This window comes from Felis catus, chromosome D1, assembly GCF_018350175.1.
Source record: "Felis catus isolate Fca126 chromosome D1, F.catus_Fca126_mat1.0, whole genome shotgun sequence".
Taxonomy (NCBI): Eukaryota; Metazoa; Chordata; class Mammalia; order Carnivora; family Felidae; genus Felis; species Felis catus.
In genome coordinates, this window is record NC_058377.1 from 14,961,034 (window position 1) to 14,979,516 (window position 18,483).

The window sequence follows — 18,483 nt, forward strand, 5'->3', positions numbered from 1 at the left end:
TAGCTTTTTAGCCGCCTCTGTAGAGAAGAGGAGAAACAGCCTTGCAAGCTTCCCAGACGCTGCAATGCAAGGTGAGAGTACACAGGGGTACTTCTGTAGTTCTGCCTCAGCCGTCCCTCACCGGGAAGGCGCCCGTCTGGTTTCCTAATTCTTTGAGGTCTTCCTTTCTTAACTCCCCAGAAGAAAAAAATGGCCCAGGGATGGAGCATGTTGGTAGTAAAGGCAGTGAGGGTGGAGGTGGATCCTTAGGTTTGAGCACAAAGAAGACTTTGTCAACAAGAATCCAACACTCGGAGATCCTTCATGGAAACATCCGTACATTCCAACCAAAGTGATCTTTCACGGACGGGCAGGATTACGAAAGAGGAGGAGTTGGTGGCGCCTTCCAGCTGGAGAGCTGCGGCGCCTTTAAGGCCCAATCCGGGACTCGGCCCTTTAAATCTGTGTCAGTTTCCCCTGACGTCAGCAAGCGGGCCGGCTACCCTGCTGTTTACCGCCTCGCGGCGCCGCACACTCTCCCGAGTTGCGAGCACCGGGGCCGCCACGGCCGCCCGCCCTTAAAGGGCCCGCGCCCCAGAAAACTCGCCGCGCCTCCCGGCGTCCGGTCGCTGCCGCCTGTCACGCTCCTCACCCTCAGACACTCCTCCCTTCCCGGCTGCCCCCGCCGCCGGATTCCCTCCCTTCCTCCCTCCCCTTTCCCGGCGTCTCCAAGCTCCCAGCAACCAGCCGCCCCCTGGCTCTCGCGGCCCTGGCTGGCCGCCGCAAGGTCTCCGGGCCGCGCTCAGCCCCTCGCGAGCTGACCCGTACCCCACACCCCCACCCCCTCTCCCGCCGCCCCTCCCTGTCGGGCCCCCTGGGAGCGTCTCTGCGGCTCTGGGGAGGGGACGTTTCCTAATCTCAGGCCGGGGTTAAAGTTCTGGTCCTGGTGCGATGCTGGAAGCTGCGGCCGGAGCCGCAACCCGTCCCGGAGGTGTCCTGTCGCCTGTCGCCGCCCCCGCCACCACCGCTGCCGCCGCCACCGCCGCCTTGCCGGGGCCATGTTCGTTCTGGGCTTGCCCTTCTTGGCGTTCTTGGTGGCCTCGGTCGAGAGCCATCTGTGGGTTCTGGGGCCCAAGAACGTCTCGCAGAAAGATGCCGAGTTTGAGCGCACCTACGTGGACGAGGTCAACAGCGAGCTGGTCAACATCTATACCTTCAACCACACTGTGACCCGAAACCGGGTGAGGGCCGGGCTGGGCTGGGGGCTGGTGGTGAGTGGTTGAGCAGACCAGGGCTCTGAGAGTCAGTCCATGCTCTTTAAGGAGGCCCATGAACGTGCCGCCCCACTGGGTTTCCTTTTCCCAGAAAGGCACTGGACTCTCTGGACCAGTCCTCCTTGCTTTGCCACCAGTCTCTCTGAAGCTCCCACTGGACAGTTTCTAAAGTTGTCTCCTTCCCATCTTCTCGTTGACTCCCCGCCCCCCCTTTCCACCAGCTGTGGTCTGAGCAGTACTGGCCTGTACCCTACCCAACACCCAGAATGGGACAGCCCATTCAGGGCTGGGCTGGGTGCAGGGGGAAGCAGGCTAACTACTGGGCTTGGCCCAGGAAACCCTAAGGAGATGAGACAGGCCTTCTGAAAGGCTCTGCTCAGGCAAGTTATAGCTGAGATTCCCCAGGAAGACAAATGTGGGACTTCTCAGGCTGCTGTAAAGCTGGGACCCTCTCAGCCCTCTTTCTGCCTTAGAAAGCCAGATGGCCTTGTAAATTGAAGGTGGTGGAGATAAGGTCAACTCCAAGTTGGATGGGAGGAGAGAGGGAGTTTGTCGCTAGTAGGGAATCTACCTCACTCTGACTTTCTGTTTCATTGTTTTCCCAGCTATGAGTTAAATATGGTCGTAGCTAGATCTGGGAAGTCTAGACCCCGGGGGCAGGGCTGAGATTTGGAGAATTCTTGCAGCCTGGCTCTATGGTCTCCTGTCCAGCTCTCTCCCATGATTGGGTTTACTAAGAAGCAGTAGAACTGAGAGTGGGAGTCTGGCTATTTCTCAGAATAGGGAGGGATTTGCTTTCTGTGGCAGGCCAGGATCTGCCTTCAGTGCCTGTTTCTCTGAAGTTTGATCTCCTCCTGCTTAGAGTCCTTTCTTTCTGGGGTCATCCTGAGAGTTGTGATCTCTACCCCTCTGGGAAATGCTGCCCCAGGGCTTGGGTCTCAGCAGCCCAGGGACAAGCATTGCCAGGATTTATTTAGTTTTATTATTTTTCTTTAAGCTCCCACTGTTCTAGGTACTTTCCTCCATGTGCCAAGAGCAAGAATGTCTCCGTTTTACAGAGGGGGAAATTGAGTCTCAGAGGTGTGAAGTGACTTCTCCACCGCTCTAGCCTTTGGTCAGAGCTAGGGATAGAGCTTGGCTCTCTTAGCTTTTCAACAGTCTGTTTCCCCACCTCCCCACTGGCTCTGGCCTCCAGATTAGTTGTTGAATGGGAGCTTCCTGGCTCACACAGAAGAAAATTGAGGAGCACTTCTTGCTCTCCTGTGTCCCTGTGTGCGCATGCACACGTGTGTGCAGGCATGTGTATCCCACGAACATGGATAGGTATGGGGTATCCTGGGGGTGCCCGAGGTCTCCATTGAGTTTCCTGTTGGGAAGTGAGGCCCTGAAGTTTCGTGATTCCTGTTGTCCCTGCACATCCCTGCCATCCAGGACCAGGCCTCTTCTAAGAGCCTGTCCTCTAACTCAGTGATAATCCCTCCTGGAGCCTGGGGCTGCTCTGTAGCTCCCCAGCCTGACCAGGATAGGGAAAAGAGCAAAGCAGTTGGCATGACGTAGGGCAGGGCTCACAGTCTCTGGAGCCATGTGTCCCGAGTGGCAGAGGTGGAGACATCATGGGCTTGACTGAGGGGCGTTTCCATGTCATTCTGCAGACGGAAGGCGTGCGTGTGTCTGTGAATGTCCTGAACAAGCAGAAGGGGGCTCCTTTGCTGTTTGTGGTCCGCCAGAAGGAGGCTGTGGTGTCCTTCCAGGTGCCCCTAATCCTGCGAGGGCTGTGAGTAGGACCCGGGGATCAGGGAGGGGGGTAGGCCTAGGCCAGGCCAGGCCCAAAGCCTCACCCAGGGCCTTGTCCAGGGCCTCAGACCACCCAGGAGTCCCTCTGTTTCTCCTCCCCATTCCCAACCAGGGGCTGGTCAGTGGCCAAGCCAGCCAGCCTGGAGCTTGCCAGCCTGGTTGGGGTAGGAGTAGGGAGAAGTTGGAAACCAGAGTGGAGGAACTGGGGCCTTGCTCCCTTGGAGAGGTTTGCTGGCTGGGGCAGTAATAGCATCCTGACTTTCTGCTTTGGGCTGTAGGTATCAGCGAAAGTACCTCTACCAAAAGGTGGAGCGAACGTTGTGTCAGCCCCCCACCAAGAATGAGTCCGAGGTCCAGTTCTTCTACGTGGATGTCTCCACCCTGTCACCAGTCAACACCACATACCAGCTCCGGGTCAGCCGAATGGACGACTTCGTGCTCAGGTCTGCAGGGGAGATGCGAGGGGACCACGGGACTGACCTCCTTCCCGAGCTCTGGGAGTGACCGTGGCAGGGGGGTGGGGGGGATTCTTCTCCCTCCAGGACCGGGGAGCAGTTTAGCTTCAATACCACAGCAGCCCAGCCCCAGGTAAGATCTCCCTGCCGACCAGCCCTCAGGAGGAGACTTGGGCACGTGGGAGGGGGAGCGGTCGGCAGGCTCTGCCGAGAGTCTCCTGTTGGCTGTACACACCGTGGCGGCACTGTCTGGAAACGGGAGCTCTGGCCCTCAGGCGGTAAGGGACAGGCAGCCGGTGAAGTGCAGAGGCATGGGATCTGGCTGCCACGTTGCCTACTTGCCTCTTGGGGGGCTATCCCGAGTGCCCAGCTGAGGTTGGAGTGATGTAAGAATATAGGGCTGCTTGTGGGCAGGGCCTTTCTCCCCAGAGAGCCTTTACCACCCAACTCTGAGAAGATTCACACTGCTCCCTTCTAGAGGGCCAGAGAGAGCATACTCATGAGATGGGGCTCTCCCTGCCCTTCCTATGCCCTCAGTACTTCAAGTACGAGTTCCCAGAGGGAGTGGACTCGGTGATTGTCAAGGTGACCTCCAACAAGGCCTTCCCCTGCTCAGTCATCTCCATCCAGGATGTCCTGGTAAGCTGTCTGCCCTTTTACTCTCTGCCAGCAGGTAGCAGAGCTGATAAAGAGGGGGCCCGGGGCCCAGGTCCCTGCCCATTTGCCTCTCCCTCCCTCCCCACGTAGTGCCCTGTCTACGACCTGGACAACAATGTAGCTTTCATCGGCATGTACCAGACTATGACCAAGAAGGCAGCCATCACTGTGCAGGTAGGAAATGGATGGGCCCTGTGGAAGATTGGCCAGGTGATAGAGCTTACCAAACCCTTGCTCCTTCATCCCTGTCCCATTTCTACCCTAGTCTTGGCCTGCCAGTCCCTGAGGTTTGGGGCCCTCTCATATGTGTGAATGTTGATTCATAATCCTGATCACCTTTGGGGGCAGGAAAGAGCAGAGTATCCATTCTGGCTGTCCTATCTGCTTCATTCACTGTAATGATAGCTAAGAGAGGAAAAAGGGTCCTCCTGGCTGATGCTGAGTGTTGCTCTTGGCAAAGGCTAAAAACCTATGCTGGGTGAAGGGAGAGTGAAGACATGTGTTTACCTCACAACATCCAGCCTTGCAACTGTAGGAGGCAGCGGGACCCCTCCACCTTTTCTCCGGCTGATGCCCAGACCGCAAAAGGGCACTCGCGGGTTCCATGTTGGTGGGTCATACACATATTTGCTCACCTGGCTATAGTGGAGGGTCATGGTTTTGGGCTCTGAAGCCAGATAACCTCAGCTCTACCACGTACAGGCAGTGTGATCCCTGTTCAGCAGGGATGATGGTAGTCCTTACCTCATAGGGGTCTTTGTGAGGGCCAAGTAAAAATATTTGTGTACATACACACATATGTATTGATTTTGATGACTGATTATTTTGATGATGATGATGATGATAAAACATCATCATCACATCGTCATCATCATCCTGCAGCGCAAAGACTTCCCCAGCAATAGCTTTTACGTGGTGGTCGTGGTGAAGACTGAAGACCAGGCCTGTGGGGGTTCCTTGCCTTTCTACCCCTTTGTAGAAGGTACCTTTTGTGTCCTGGGCCTGGCTCAGGGTGGGGAGGGCAGGGTCACTCCCTGGGAGGTAGAAGAACCTCTGTGGCTGGTTGGTGGAGCTGATGAGATGTGGGGTTTGGGCCCACAAACTTTAACCAAGCTCCACGCAGCCACTTGTTTGACATTTTGCTTCCAGATGAACCGGTTGATCAAGGTCACCGCCAAAAAACCCTGTCAGTGGTGGTATCTCGAGCAGTCACGTGTGAGTGTGGGTGGCTGAGTGGCTCTTCCTCTCAGACCTGGGGGAGGAAGTGTTCTCTGAATGGGAAGGGTGATGCTCACCTACTCAGCGGACTGATGGGGTAGGAGGAGGGAGAATTCTTGGTGGTCTTCACAAGGGGAGGGTCAGGAGGTGGGTCCTGGTGTGATGTGCTACTGAGAGTCTGTGGCTGACTTTTGAAGTACTGAGTTCTGGTTCTCTCTCCGCCCCTTATGAGCCCTGTAATCTCACTGAGCCTCTGTCTCTCTAATAGGTAATAAGATCTGTCCTGTAGTCTCACCAAGTTGTGAGGTTTAGCACAAAATTAGCAGGAAAGTACCAGGCCCCTTAGTCAGACTCACTAAGTATTTACTGAGTGATCGAATGGAGCCCTTTGTAAACTGGGCTGTATCTAAGTATAAAGATATAAGATAAAATATAAGTATGAGATAAAAATATAGATTTTTGTAAGTATAAATATAAGATAAAATAAGTATAAGATAAAAATAAGGGATTGTGATGGGAGGGGAAAGAAACTGTCTCTTCTTTACAGATTCTTTATTCAGCAAATATTTATGTAGCACCTTCTATGTGCCCGGTGCTGCGTGCTGGCTACAGTCCTCAGGGAGCTCCTGTTTGGCGGGCAGGAATCTGTTGCTGTGCAGAGTGCCGATGGCCTGTGATGAGCAAAGGACAGGTCACAGGGAACACAGGGCAGAGAAGCCTTCCCAGAGGACATAGTCCTCGAGCTGTATTTGGAAGGAAAGTGTTTGAAGACAGGGTAGGGTTCTTGAGGAAGAGCAACATGAGCAAAGGCAGGAATCATGTCAGAGTTTGGCATATTTAGGAAGCTGCCTACTGCTCACCCCTCTGGGTTACTACATTTGAGGGGAGATGCGGGGTGAGCTTGGGCCGGGCCCTTGTGTGCCATGGCGGGCAGCGTCGGAAGGCTTCGGTGTGCTCACCCTCCTGCCTCCCTCCCCACAGCCGAGGCCTATGTTGGCGGTATGCTCTTTTGCCTGGGCATATTTCTCTCCTTCTACCTGCTGACCATCCTCCTGGCCTGCTGGGAGAACTGGAGGTAAAGCGGGCTGCTGGGTGCCCCCCTGTTCTGGGGTGGGTTGAGCAGGATGTGAGCCAACCCAGGATAGTGCCCCACGCCATTGCGGGGCATAGGAAGGCAGGCCCCTTTGAGGGTTCGTGGTTCACGAGGCCTCTGCTCTGGAAACCAACCCCTCCCCTCAACCTTCTTCCCAAGCAGGGAAACCCCACATTGTTTCCCAGCCTGGGAGGAACCTTCAGATCACAGATGGAGGACAGGGTTATGGGGTGGAGAGGGTGGAAGGCAGGCCAGCTCAGCAAAGGAGGGATCCTCGCCCCATCCCTCTGGTTTGCCTCTGGATTCTGTCCCTACAGGCAGAGGAAGAAGACGCTTCTGGTGGCCATGGACCGAGCCTGCCCAGAAAGCGGTACCTCCAGAGGGCCTGGGCAGGGAGGGCCAGTTTGCTTTGTGTTTTGGTGGACGGTTCCCTTCGGGGGCTGGAGGAGGAAGGGCTGGCTGGGGGCTTCTGGATGTCCAGACTGAGAAAGAACACTCTGCAGATGGAAATGGGGCTGGGCTATTGTGCCCTACCTGTGACCCTCACATGGCTGTCTTCATGGCTGCCCCTTGGTTCTTCCTCTGGGCCTAGAGCTATGCTGTCTGCCTCAGATGATGTAGCTCACAGTCTGGGGGGTTACTAACCTTTCATTCTCTCTCCTTTTCTTCCATTTCGCCCTCTCTGTCTGTCCTCCCTCCTGTTTGGGACCTTCTCTCTCAGCTTCTCTCCTTGGTAAGCGCCAGGTGCCGTGGGCAGAGGAGCTGAAATCCAGAGCGGGGGAGGGAAGGGACACGCAGGGGTGTCTGGGTGGGCCCTGGGCAGGCCGAGGCTCGCTGTCCTAGCTGCTAATGTAGATGCATCGATTCCTAGACCTTTCTCTGTCCTTAGCGAGGACGGATGATGGCGAGTGTTTCTACTGGAACACACCTGGGAGGCTGGGGCAGCTGTTAGTGGTGGCAGTGAGTTGTGTTTGCCAGGATAGATGCGTTCTCTCTGCTGCCACCGAGGCCTCTCTGTGTCTCTCTTCTCTGGATTCTTCCTTCTCTCTCTTGGCTTTTGGCTTCGGGCTGTTTCCAGAGCTAAGGGGGCCCTTGACCTCTCTTTGCAGGTAACCCCCGGGTCCTGGCCGATGCCTTCCCCGGCAGCTCCCCGTATGAAGGTTATAACTACGGTTCCTTTGGTACGTGTCCACACCGAAGGCTGTGCTCACCCACTCACAGCCAGGCCTCCTTAGGCTTCCACCTCCAACGTGGCACAATGGCAGCCGGCCCCTTCCGACCCCCGCCTCCCCGTCTCCTCCCACCTGCCTCACCGCTCACTGTTCCCCGCAGAGAACAGTTCCGGATCCACCGACGGGCTGGTCGACAGCTCAGGCACTGGAGACCTCTCCTACAGCTACCAGGGTGAGTGAGCCCTGCCGGGCAGAGCCGCGAAGCGTGGGGCCGGAGCTGGCTGCGTGAGACGTGGTGAAGGGCAGGTGCCTCTTCTGCCGGGCCCTGGAACCGGGGAAGGGCTGCTGTCTTCCTGCCCCTTTCCTTGCTCGCTCTTTCTCCCTTGGCCCTACTTCCTGGTAACTTTCCCTTTCCTTTGAAGGGCACGAGTGGTTCAAGCGGCGCCTCCCCTTTGGCCAGATGCGGCAGCTGTGCATTGCCATGGGTAGATGTGGGGGCGGGGGGGCGCTGCTCTGCCAATCAGTTCCTGCCGGGGCAGTTGACCGGGGCCGGTAGGCTCCAGGGCCGGAGAGACGCTTTTGTGCATGGCTTCCCCATCTAATGCCAATAATTGCCCGCTTTTGTGCCTTTTGAGATAAGTAGGCACTGACCTTGATGCTGGTGGGCTGGCACCCCAGCTACCCCCAGGCCAGATGTTCTGGTTCGCTCTCATGTTTGCCAGCACCTCACTCCCTGGCCTGCCGGGGTAGGGCTCACGGGCAGGGGTGTCGTGTCCTGGCCTCCGGGGGCTTTGGTCAGGCAAGGTCACAGGAGGAAGCTTCTGAAGGCACAAGAAAAGGTCAGGATGAAGGAGCAAGTGCTCTTCCTAGAAGCAGCCTGTCACCTTTGCCTGCACCCCAGAACCCACTGGGTCTTTTTCCAGCGGGGGCCAAGGCAGTGTCCTCTCAGAACCCACATGGCTGGGCACCTAATCAGCATGACTTCTGCCGAATTCAGTCCTGCTGCTTCTGTCCGGGACCCAGGATCTGCTCAGTGTCCTGGCCTGGAAGTCCTAGTTCGGTGAGGGGAGCAAGGGTGGAGCGGTACCTGTCTGGTGACCCGTTTGAGGGTGGCCCACCCTTGTTTCCCTCAAGGACTTAGGAGTACCCTGTCCCTCCTCCCAGGGCCTGAGCCCACCTCCATGCCTGCTCTCAGTCCACAATCTGCCTCTTCCCATTGCCTAGTAATTGTGACAATTGCCCCAGGTGGGTGGGGACAGACCTTGGGTTCTGTGCCTCCCAGGTAACTCTTCCCTCCTGCCCACCCCAGATCGCTCCCTTGACCCTGTGGGCACTCGGCCACGCCTGGACTCCATGAGCTCCGTGGAGGAGGACGACTATGACACATTGACCGATATTGATTCAGACAAGAACGTCATTCGCACCAAGGTCTGGTGCTATGCGGCCTGGCCCTGAGTCATGGGTTTCCCAAGGAAAGGAGATTCTGTGTTCGGGCTCTAGCACATCTCCCTCTGGGGTGACATCTTAACGTGTTGTTGTTGTTGTTGTTATTGTTGTTGTTGTTTTGAGAGACAGACAGAGGGCGAGCAGGGGAGGGGCAGAGAGAAAGGGAGACACAGAATCCGAAGCAGGCTCCAGGCTCCGAGCTGTCAGCACAGGGGCTTGAACCCACAAGCTGCGAGATCATGACCTAAGCCAAAGTTGGACGTTTAACTGACTGAGCCACCCAGGCATCCCTCTCTGGGGTGACATCTGAGAGAAACAAAGGGAAAGAGCTCAGCTGGGGCAGGATAGATTCAGGGGAAACCGACTCCACCCCCAGCGCTTCCGGGCTGATCTGCCAGCAGCAACAGGATGGCCTGGAGCCCCCGCCCGGCAGAACTGCTGCCTGTGTGAGGGGGCTCCTCCTGTCCCCCTCTCTCCCCTGGGCACGGGGGACTTCTCCCGGGTCTCACTCCAGCTTCTCCCCAGCAATACCTCTATGTGGCCGACCTGGCACGCAAGGATAAACGCGTCCTTCGGAAAAAGTACCAGATCTACTTCTGGTGAGTGGGCGGCATGGCCAGGCCTTCCTGTTATTGGCAGGGTGGTGTGGCGGTGTCTCGGGGCCTGGCCTGCCTCCTCACTGCCGCCCCTCGTCTCACTCCTCAGGAACATCGCCACCATCGCTGTCTTCTACGCGCTTCCCGTGGTGCAGCTGGTGATCACCTACCAGACGGTGAGCGGCAGGGCTGACTCCCTGGGCCCGGGCGGCATGCCCTCGTGGGGCCGCGTGCTCGCCCTCGCCACAGTCTGGGACGTGGCCTGAAGTGCAGAGTGTCCCAGCCTGGGCCACTGGAGCGAGTCAGGTCACGGGACTCAGGTTCCAGATTCTAACTCTCCCTCACCAGCTGGGTGATCTTGAGCAAGTCACTTAAGCTCCCAGAGCATCAGTTTCTTCATCTGCAAAATGGGGCAGCATGATCTCAATGATGGCACCTTCCCCAGCTTGTTGCAGGGTTTATGCAACAAGAGTCATGAGACTTTGTAAGTCTCGGTTTCCCTTCCCTTTTCTCTGTACTATGGGGCAAGAAATTGTGTCACGGTCACGCCCCATGATTTTTAGCCCCACCTGCTGAGGAGGGACAGCGACTGTGCGAAAGAGGGCTGGCCTGGTCTCCGGATGCACACACATGCTGGTTGTGTGGCACTTCCCTGTCCCTTCGAATGGGGCCGGGTGGTGTGGCATGGGCTCAGGCCTGGCTCCCTCTCACCTGGGCTCTGGGCTGAGTCAGGTGCTTTAGCGGCCCCTCCGTGCTCCCATGCCCTGCTGCAGGTGGTGAATGTCACAGGGAATCAGGACATCTGCTACTACAACTTCCTCTGTGCCCACCCGCTGGGCAACCTCAGGTGGGGATGGTCTTGAGCCAGCCAGGGTGGGGGCAGGGGCTCTGCCAATGCACGTCCCAGGTAGGGAGGAGGCCAGAAGACGGGGCCAAAGCAACGCACCCTGTGTCGCCCCTTCCAGCGCCTTCAACAACATCCTGAGCAACCTGGGGTACATCCTGCTGGGGCTCTTATTCCTACTCATCATCCTGCAGCGGGAGATCAACCACAACCGGGCCCTGCTGCGGAATGACCTCTATGCCCTGGTGAGAGAGCATCTGCCCACTGAGGGCTCGGCTCCAGACCCTTTCTAGCAGGCACGGCTCAGCCCTGCCCTGCCCTGCCCTGCCCTGCCCAGCCCACATCCCACTCCATTCCTCTCTCCCGCTCTCCCTGTCTGGGTCCCTGCCTGCCTGCCTCCCTCCCTCCCACCTCTCCTCCCACCTCACCTCCTCTTTTCCTTCCTTCTCCCCAATAGGAATGTGGGATCCCGAAACACTTTGGCCTGTTCTATGCCATGGGCACAGCCCTGATGATGGAGGGGCTGCTTAGTGCCTGCTATCACGTCTGCCCCAACTATACCAACTTCCAGTTCGGTGAGTGGGGTCTCCCTCTTCCCTGGCTGAACCGTCCTCCGGCATCCCCACATCCCCCACAGGGATCCCCCAGACCCAGCTCTGCAAGGCACTCCAGAGCTGGGCTGCCTGTGTGCACACACATCCTCGCTTACGGAAGAGAGGCAGCTGGGTGCTATTTCCTTCATGTGTTGATTTCTATGGAAAGGCGTGTATAAAACGGAGAAAATGAACATAATTAAGATGTGGTCCCTGATCTCAGGGCGCTCAGACTAAGTTGTCCTTGTTGTCAGGGGGAGTCAGACTGGGTGGCAGCCGGTGGGGTGGTAGTGTGGTGTCAGAGGGACAGTTAAGGGCCTGGAGTCCACCCACCGCCAGCTCGCTCTGCGGCCCCAATGAGGTGGAGGGGCTCTCTGCCGCCCCGACTGTCTGGGCTGGGAGGTCTGTGCTGAGTGCGTGTGTTTGAGCTCACATTCACGTCCCCCAACGCAGACACGTCGTTCATGTACATGATTGCTGGGCTGTGCATGCTGAAGCTCTACCAGAAGCGGCACCCGGACATCAACGCCAGTGCCTACAGCGCCTATGCCTGCTTGGCCATCGTCATCTTCTTCTCCGTGCTGGGCGTGGTGAGGCCCTGACCCGCTGTGCTCGTCCCATAGGGAACGGACACACGTGTGCGCGCACACGCACCCTCTCCACCTCCCGCGGGAGAGATCCCTGCTGCTTCCCTGAGGTGCCTTCCCTGGGCTCCTCGGAGAGCCGCATCTGGCCTGGCAGCGAGCGCTGCTCCCCGGGAGGAAGGGTGGGCTGCGGGAGCGGCCTCCTCAGCGCCTCCTCAGCCCTGCCCGCCGCGGCCCCCCCGCCCCAGGTCTTCGGCAAAGGGAACACAGCGTTCTGGATCGTCTTCTCGGTCATTCACATCATCGCCACCCTGCTCCTCAGCACACAGCTCTATTACATGGGCCGCTGGAAGCTGGGTGAGGGCCTGCCCGGGGCGGAGCGCGTGAGAGGGGGCCAGCTGGGCCCCGTGGAATGAGGGGTTGGTGGCCTCAGGGACCTGGATTCACAGCAGACTTTGGGTTCTGCCCTCTTGCTGGCGGCCCTGGAAGAATCACTGGGTGAGGAATTTGATGAGGGTTGGCGTGGCTGTGCCCTCTGAAGGCCCGGGGTCCTCTCACGCGGCGCGGGCCAGGGTGACCAGGAAAGAGGGGAGCCCGGGCCCTCAAGCACTTTCCCTTCTTGCAGACTCGGGCATCTGCCGCCGCATCCTCCACGTGCTCTACACAGATTGCATCCGCCAGTGCAGCGGGCCTCTCTACGTGGTACCGGCCCGGCCCCCCAGCCCTCCTCCTCCATCTACTTACTCTCTTCCCTCTGGCGGGAGGTGGGAGGACCCGCGTGCAACCTAGAGCCCGGGGGAGGGGGGGGACCGGCTGACTTGGGCCTTCTTCCACTTTTCTCCCTGTCTCTCTTCCCCTCTCTCAGTCCCCGTGTCTCTGCTTCCCTCCAGGACCGCATGGTGCTGCTGGTTATGGGCAACATTATCAACTGGTCACTGTGAGTCTGGCCATTGTCCATGGTAGCCTGGCTGGGCGGACGACTGGGGACGTGGCCAGCCACTGGCTGCCTTGGGGGCCACGGACAAATTCTACACTTTGGGCATGAGAAATGGGGGCTGAGGAGAGCACTGTCGGCACGTGGGGTTCTAGAATTTCTGCGGGCCTCTGAACCCAGCCTCACATCATAATAAAACGTGGGGTAGGAGTGAGGGAGAGCCCTTTCCTCGCTCTTGGACCTCCCCTGCTTCACCGGCTCTTCCTCCCTTGCCAGAGCTGCCTATGGGCTCATCATGCGCCCCAATGACTTCGCCTCCTACTTGTTGGCCATTGGCATCTGCAACCTGCTCCTCTACTTTGCCTTTTACATCATCATGAAGGTGAGTGCGGATGGCTCGGCCTCCTCTGCCGGCTGCCCTGCTTTTGCAGGAGGGAGATGGGCGCAGCCCGTCTCCGAGTAGCACTGAGAGGGATCGGGCATTTTTCGTTCCTGTCTTCGCCAGTCTGGGGAGGGGAAAGGCTCGGGTCTCTTGCATGTACTCCAGCTGTGTCCAAAGACCCATTTCCTGAGCCCCTTCCATGTTCTAAGAAGGGCGCATGAAACCGGTAGCACCGCAGGCTGTAGTTGGGCAGAGCCTCCCTCCGCCCCCCCTCGCCCTCCCCCTCGCCCCCTCCCCCCCCCCCCCCCCCCCCGCAGGGCAGAGGGGGTGGGGGCGGGGCTCACTATGTCCGCACAGGCTGGGGCCTCCGAGGGCCAGGTGCGTCCCGGGGACCCTTGTGCCATCCAGCGCAAGGAGAGCCTCCTGGCCGGTCCACCCTGCCAGCGCAGGGCTCTGGACATACGGAGGCCCGGCCAGGGTGAGCGTCAGGGGTGAGGACTCTGGGCTGCTGGTATGGGGCGTACTGAGCTGTGTAGCTGTGTCAGGTGATGGTGTGAATCCGCGATGGCTCCCTAAAGGATCCATCCTGTGCGCTGGGAAGTGGCATCAAGGGCAGGCTGGCGAACGGGCCGGGCCGGGGCCTGGCCCTCAGGCTGCTCTCCCCCCCACCCCCCTGCCCCCCAGCTCCGCAGCGGGGAACGGATCAAGCTCATCCCCCTCCTCTGCATTGTCTGCACCTCGGTGGTGTGGGGCTTTGCCCTCTTCTTCTTCTTCCAGGGACTCAGCACCTGGCAGGTGAGTAGTCATCCTGCCGAGAAGGTGGGGAGTCGCCCACAGGCTCGTTGTGAGCCAACAAATGGCCAGTTCTCTTTTCAAACACCATTTGTGAGCACCTGCTGAACTCTGTCACAGCTGCCTTCTCATTTAATCTTCCCAACTTTCAGTACACCAGCATGGAGGTATCCCCATTTTACTCATGAGGCAGCTGAGGTTCAGAGAGGCCAAGTGACCTGCCCAAGGTCACACAGCCAGTGAGTGGCACAGCTGGGGTTTGAAGCCAGAAATGCCAGGTTCTCCCTTTTGCCTCACAGGCACCCGCCATGAATCAGGCTTCAATTCTGTGATCAGAACTAAGTCTAGCACGGTCTCTTCCTTTGAAGTACTTAAAATCTAGTTCGAGAGAGAGAGAGAGAGAGAGATGAACAATTCCTGGACTGCTCTTTGCAATATGATATAGGAGGTGAAGGTATGGGCAAGACAGGAAGGAGGAATGGACACGAGGGCAGAGGACAGAGGAGATCCAGGAAAGCTTCCTGGAGGAGGCAGACTGTGCTCGTGGCCTTATAGGCCTTGGGTGATGAGAAAGCACCCTGTGGCCCACAGATGCTGTGACCTGAGTAACGTTACAGAGGCAGAACTAGACGAGGCAGATTCGGAGTCCGTGAATGCACTAATTTGGGAGCTGAGTGAAAGACTGAGCTCCTGAGGGCAAGGCAGTTCTGGTCTTCTCGGTGGCCTCAGCGTGGGGCACAGACAGTCCCCAGACACAGTAATGTCCGGGCAGGGTTTGCTGGATAGGGTTATGGGTGAGCATGGAGGACCACGAGTGCCTTAGGTCATGGCCCACAGGTCATAGCTCCTGTTGTCCTCGAGCAGGGCTGTGTGACCAACCAATAATACTTTGGAGAAAAAGTGATCCTGGAGTCACTGATTAGAGCAGGGGGCAGAGTCCGAGGCAGGGAACCAAGTTAGGAGGCTTTTGAAGCCTTCTAGTGTCTCCAGGTGATCTCAGTCCTGTGCTCTCTTACACAAAGGGCAGAAGAATCTGAGGGTAAAAGTGAAAGGAAAGGGAAGGACAGAAGCCAGCGTCCTCGGGGAGAAGCGTGTAACAGCCAGTTCTTAGGTGCGGGAGACGAGGCAAGGGCGAGGCAGAGGAGGGTGCTCTCCTGCCTGGCGCCGGGAGCAGGGCAGCCCGAGGGAGCCGGCAGCAGGTCTGGCCCCAGCCTTGGTGGGCAGCGTCCACAGGCGGCTCTCCCTGTTCCTCCCCAGAAAACCCCCGCAGAGTCTCGGGAACACAACCGAGACTGCATCCTCCTGGACTTCTTTGACGACCATGACATCTGGCACTTCCTCTCCTCCATTGCCATGTTTGGGTCGTTCCTGGTACGTGAGACTCTTCTGCCCAAGCATGGGGAGAGGCCGAGGCCGGCCCCTTGCCTGTGCTTGACTCAGCGTCCGCCCCCCAGGTGTTGCTGACACTGGACGATGACCTGGACACCGTGCAGCGGGACAAGATCTATGTCTTCTAGTGGGAGCCAGGCCCCTCGCTTTACTCAGGGGGCCCTGAGCTCCTCTGTCTCCCTGCCCAGAGCCCCTGCAGCTCTGGGGGCGTGCATCCCCGCCCTGCAGCCCAGTGTGGGTAGTGGCGGGACAGCGAGGCCCAAGCTTGGCCCGGGACAGTCACAGTGGTGGGCCTGGCGGCTGCCCTCTGCTGAGAAGGAGGCCTCCTCCCGCAAGACCCCAGATGTTGGCCACTTGTTGCTGCTTCTCAGTGTTGAGGGCCTCTCAGGGGCCCTGTCCGTTGGCTCTCCGTCTGTTCCTCTGCAGGAGGAAGGAGGAAAGTGTTGCCCTGCCCAGTTCATGCCTTGCGTTCTGCCCGTCCCTCCCCTCCCCACGAGCCTATGACTGCGAGCCCTTTCTTCTCCCCGAGTTCCAGTCCAGGGCCCCGTTGGGCCTGATTCTCTGTCCTGCACCAGGGCCCCATAGCGCTTTGGGGCCATACCTGACTGCCATCACTGCCCATTCCAGCCAGGATGAATGGGCTGTAGGATTTTGGAGGCTGGCCAGCTGGTGCCACGCTTTTGGTGCTATGGCCTAAGAGGGGCTTCAGGCAGTGCTGCCTCCTCCCTCTGACCTGTGCTTGGAGCCGGTTCTGTAGTAATAAGGGTCAGCTCATGTGTGAGAGTCGCCTTTGAGCTGAGGGACTGAATTCAGAGGTCACCTGCCTATGTCGTCAGCCCCCGGACTGATGTTGGCACCAGGATCAGAGGGAAAGATCAGTTCACCCCTTTCCTTCTTTTTCTTTCCAGGCCCTCTGTCCTGCCAAGCCCCCACTGGGGGCCTTTCAGTGCCATTGACACTGCCCAAGAATGTCCAGGGGCAGAGGAGTGGGACACAAGGCGCCTAGCTCCTCTTGTCTCCTCATAGCCGTGGGAGCCCCAGTGCCTATCTTAGAAGGGGGCTCAGGAAGGGACATGATCTTCCTCTCAATGTCCCCAGTCCAGCCTCACTCTAGGACCTGGGGCTGGCTTCGGTGTTTCCGTCCTGTCTTTGGCCAAGTTTTTTGTGTTAGTCACACACATATACATGTATGAAACCTTGAAGTTTACACTGAGCCACCCCAGCTCTGGGCCCCCTGGCTGCTCTGTCCTTCGAACCCCTTCCCCTACCCGGTCCATTCCAGATGCCAAGACTGGGGGAGGGCAGGTCAGGCCTCTGCCTTGGGGATGGGAGTGTGTCTTATTCTGCCCAACTTGTTTTTACAGCTCTCCCTTGGGCTGGGGAGAGGAGGTGGATCTGGATCCGTTTTCAGAACTCCGTTTAATGTCTGTTGCCATGCTATGGTTGCATTTCTGTTTTCTATGAATGGGTCTGCATTCAATTAAAGAAACAACCGGACGCAGCTCTTGGGCCCCTGTTTGCTCCTCCTTTCTGGGTGGAGATGTTGAGAATGAAGGGTGGGGCAGCAGTCCTACATTTTCCGGTTCTCCTGGTCTACCTTTCTCTCTCCACAAGAGATTCCCCTTTGTCTCCCCCACGTGTCCTCGCGTCCTCGGTCCCCAAGGTTATTCCTGTCCTTTGAGCAATAGCATCAATCCAGGAAACACTTACCAGGGGCCGTTCCGGGCACTGTGCTGGGCGGAGAGGAGAGTGTAGTGAATAAGCCTTAGCAGCACCATCTCTCCTCTGCGACCCCCACCCCTTACCTGGCAAATGGCAGCAGCTTCTGGCCCACCTGCCCCCCCCCCCCCCCCCGCCTCCCCAATTCGGGCCGGTTTCACTTCTGACCCTAGCCTCTCCCGGCTGGGCAGGCTGTGTGTGCAGGCAGTACTTCCTGACATGACTCTTTTTTTTTTTTTTTGGTGAACGAGAGAGCAAGTGGGGGAGGGGCAGAAAGAGAGAGGGAGACAGAACCTGAAGCAGGCTCCAACCCACAAACCGTGAGGTCATGACTGAGTCCAAATCAGGAGTTGGATGCTTAACCCACTGAGCCACCCAGGCACCGCCCCTGACACGACTTGAATAGAGAATGCAGGCCGAGGCCGGGAAGGTTCTTGGGGGAACACAAGCTGCTGGTATATGGTGGGTTACTGCGCGTGGGCGGCAGGCAGGCTCCCAGAAGCGGGCATTTGAAATGACCCTAGAGGGTTGATTTAGGTTCCAGCGGGCCTAGGATAGCAAGATCGGGGCGGTGGCAGGAAGCTGGTAAATTCACATCTCACCAGAGGTCTGCCGCCCTCTAGCTGATTCCCCGCCCCTCTCCCTGCCCTTCCCAGCAAACGCCACTGGAGGGCACCCTAGCTCTGTGCCACTGGGCTCTGGCCAGGGGAGGCGGGCTGTGGTGGGCGGGCCTCCCACCAAGGCCAGGCCTGGCTGACCCCCTCCCGGAGGTGCCGGGTGTGCCGGTGTCCAGTGTGTGGTGGGGAGTGTCAGCCCCTCCCTGCCAAGCCGTCCTGGGAAAAGCGGTGGGGTGGTGCCACAGCTGGCAGCCCAGAGACCCCGCAGCAAGTCTCGCCTCCTGCCCCTTCGCCAGACCCCTGAGGCCGGGTGCAAGCCACATAGGAGTGAGTCTCCTTCCTGGAGGGATGGAGCCCAGTCTCTTCTTTAGGGGAGGCACAGACTGTTCCAAAGGGAGGGAGGGAGGAGAGCGGCCTCTGAGCCTCCAACCCAGCCTTGGTGTCTCAGCCCCGCCAGGCCTTAGAGACGCCCTGGATGAGGGCCAGGGTCCACTGAGCTGCTGCCCAGCCCTCAGATTCCGCCCCAGCTAAAGCATCTAACTCAAGACCCACCCCAACTGGAAGCGCCCAACCTGAGCAGGTTGGTTACACCCGACAGACTCTCAGCTCCCACACGGGGGGCCTCTGGGGACGTCCGGCTTCTGCGACTCATGGCCTCCCACGTGGCCTCGGGTGACATGCACCCTGAGCCTGTTTCTTCACGTGTAACGCGAGGTTAGTGATTATCCCACCAGGTAGCCGTGAAGATTAAATGAGAGCATTTGCGGCAGGTCCTCGGTAAAGGAAGTTCCTAGAGCCGAACCCTCAGGAGGACAGGGTGGTGGGTTACTCCACCACGGACCTCAGGGATCTGTCCCCCAGCTCTTTCCCCCTCTCCCTGGCCAGACCCTCTTGATTGCCCCCTCCCGTCAAGTCACACACGGGGGCAGGGAGCAGTGCAGAAGG

The 18,483-nt window shown here is 58.4% G+C and overlaps 1 protein-coding gene and 1 long non-coding RNA gene across 4 annotated transcripts; one reads left to right on the forward strand and one right to left on the reverse strand.

Annotated features, from left to right (window-relative positions):
- Nucleotides 1–470: 470 nt before the first annotated feature.
- On the forward strand, nt 471–16,703 carry SIDT2 (SID1 transmembrane family member 2). 2 transcript variants are annotated; one of them, XM_011286371.4, is made up of 27 exons: nt 471–1,220; nt 2,906–3,027; nt 3,326–3,490; nt 3,590–3,635; nt 4,040–4,141; nt 4,250–4,333; nt 5,042–5,141; nt 5,309–5,374; nt 6,359–6,452; nt 6,788–6,840; nt 7,192–7,203; nt 7,580–7,651; nt 7,803–7,874; nt 8,952–9,070; nt 9,614–9,687; nt 9,794–9,860; nt 10,458–10,531; nt 10,650–10,773; nt 10,986–11,103; nt 11,575–11,711; nt 11,954–12,062; nt 12,331–12,407; nt 12,596–12,642; nt 12,916–13,021; nt 13,706–13,816; nt 15,071–15,184; nt 15,268–16,703. In XM_011286371.4, the coding sequence occupies exons 1-27, from the start codon at nt 1,038–1,040 to the stop codon at nt 15,328–15,330; spliced, it is 2,511 nt and encodes an 836-aa protein (XP_011284673.1). In that variant the 5' UTR covers nt 471–1,037; the 3' UTR covers nt 15,331–16,703. The 2 variants fall into 2 exon arrangements, with proteins under 2 accessions (XP_011284673.1, XP_011284674.1); XM_011286372.4 differs by lacking the exon at nt 7,192–7,203 and having other exon boundaries at nt 472–1,220.
- LOC123380355 lies at nt 5,817–8,952 on the reverse strand. 2 transcript variants are annotated; one of them, XR_006585981.1, is made up of 3 exons: nt 8,294–8,952; nt 7,399–7,967; nt 5,817–7,232 (listed from the first exon to the last, which is right to left on the reverse strand). It is a non-coding gene; the product is annotated as an uncharacterized LOC123380355 (long non-coding RNA). The 2 variants fall into 2 exon arrangements; XR_006585980.1 differs by having other exon boundaries at nt 7,399–8,952.
- Nucleotides 16,704–18,483: the final 1,780 nt, after the last annotated feature.

Coding starts and splice junctions, on each gene's coding strand:
- SIDT2 (XM_011286371.4), top strand. CDS start 1,038: ATGTTCGTTCTGGGCTTGCCCTTCTTGGCGTTCTTGGTGGCCTCGGTC. Junction 7,875..8,951: donor CCTCTCCTACAGCTACCAGG/GTGAGTGAGCCC, acceptor TGCCCACCCCAG/ATCGCTCCCTTGACCCTGTG. Junction 9,071..9,613: donor AGAACGTCATTCGCACCAAG/GTCTGGTGCTAT, acceptor GCTTCTCCCCAG/CAATACCTCTATGTGGCCGA.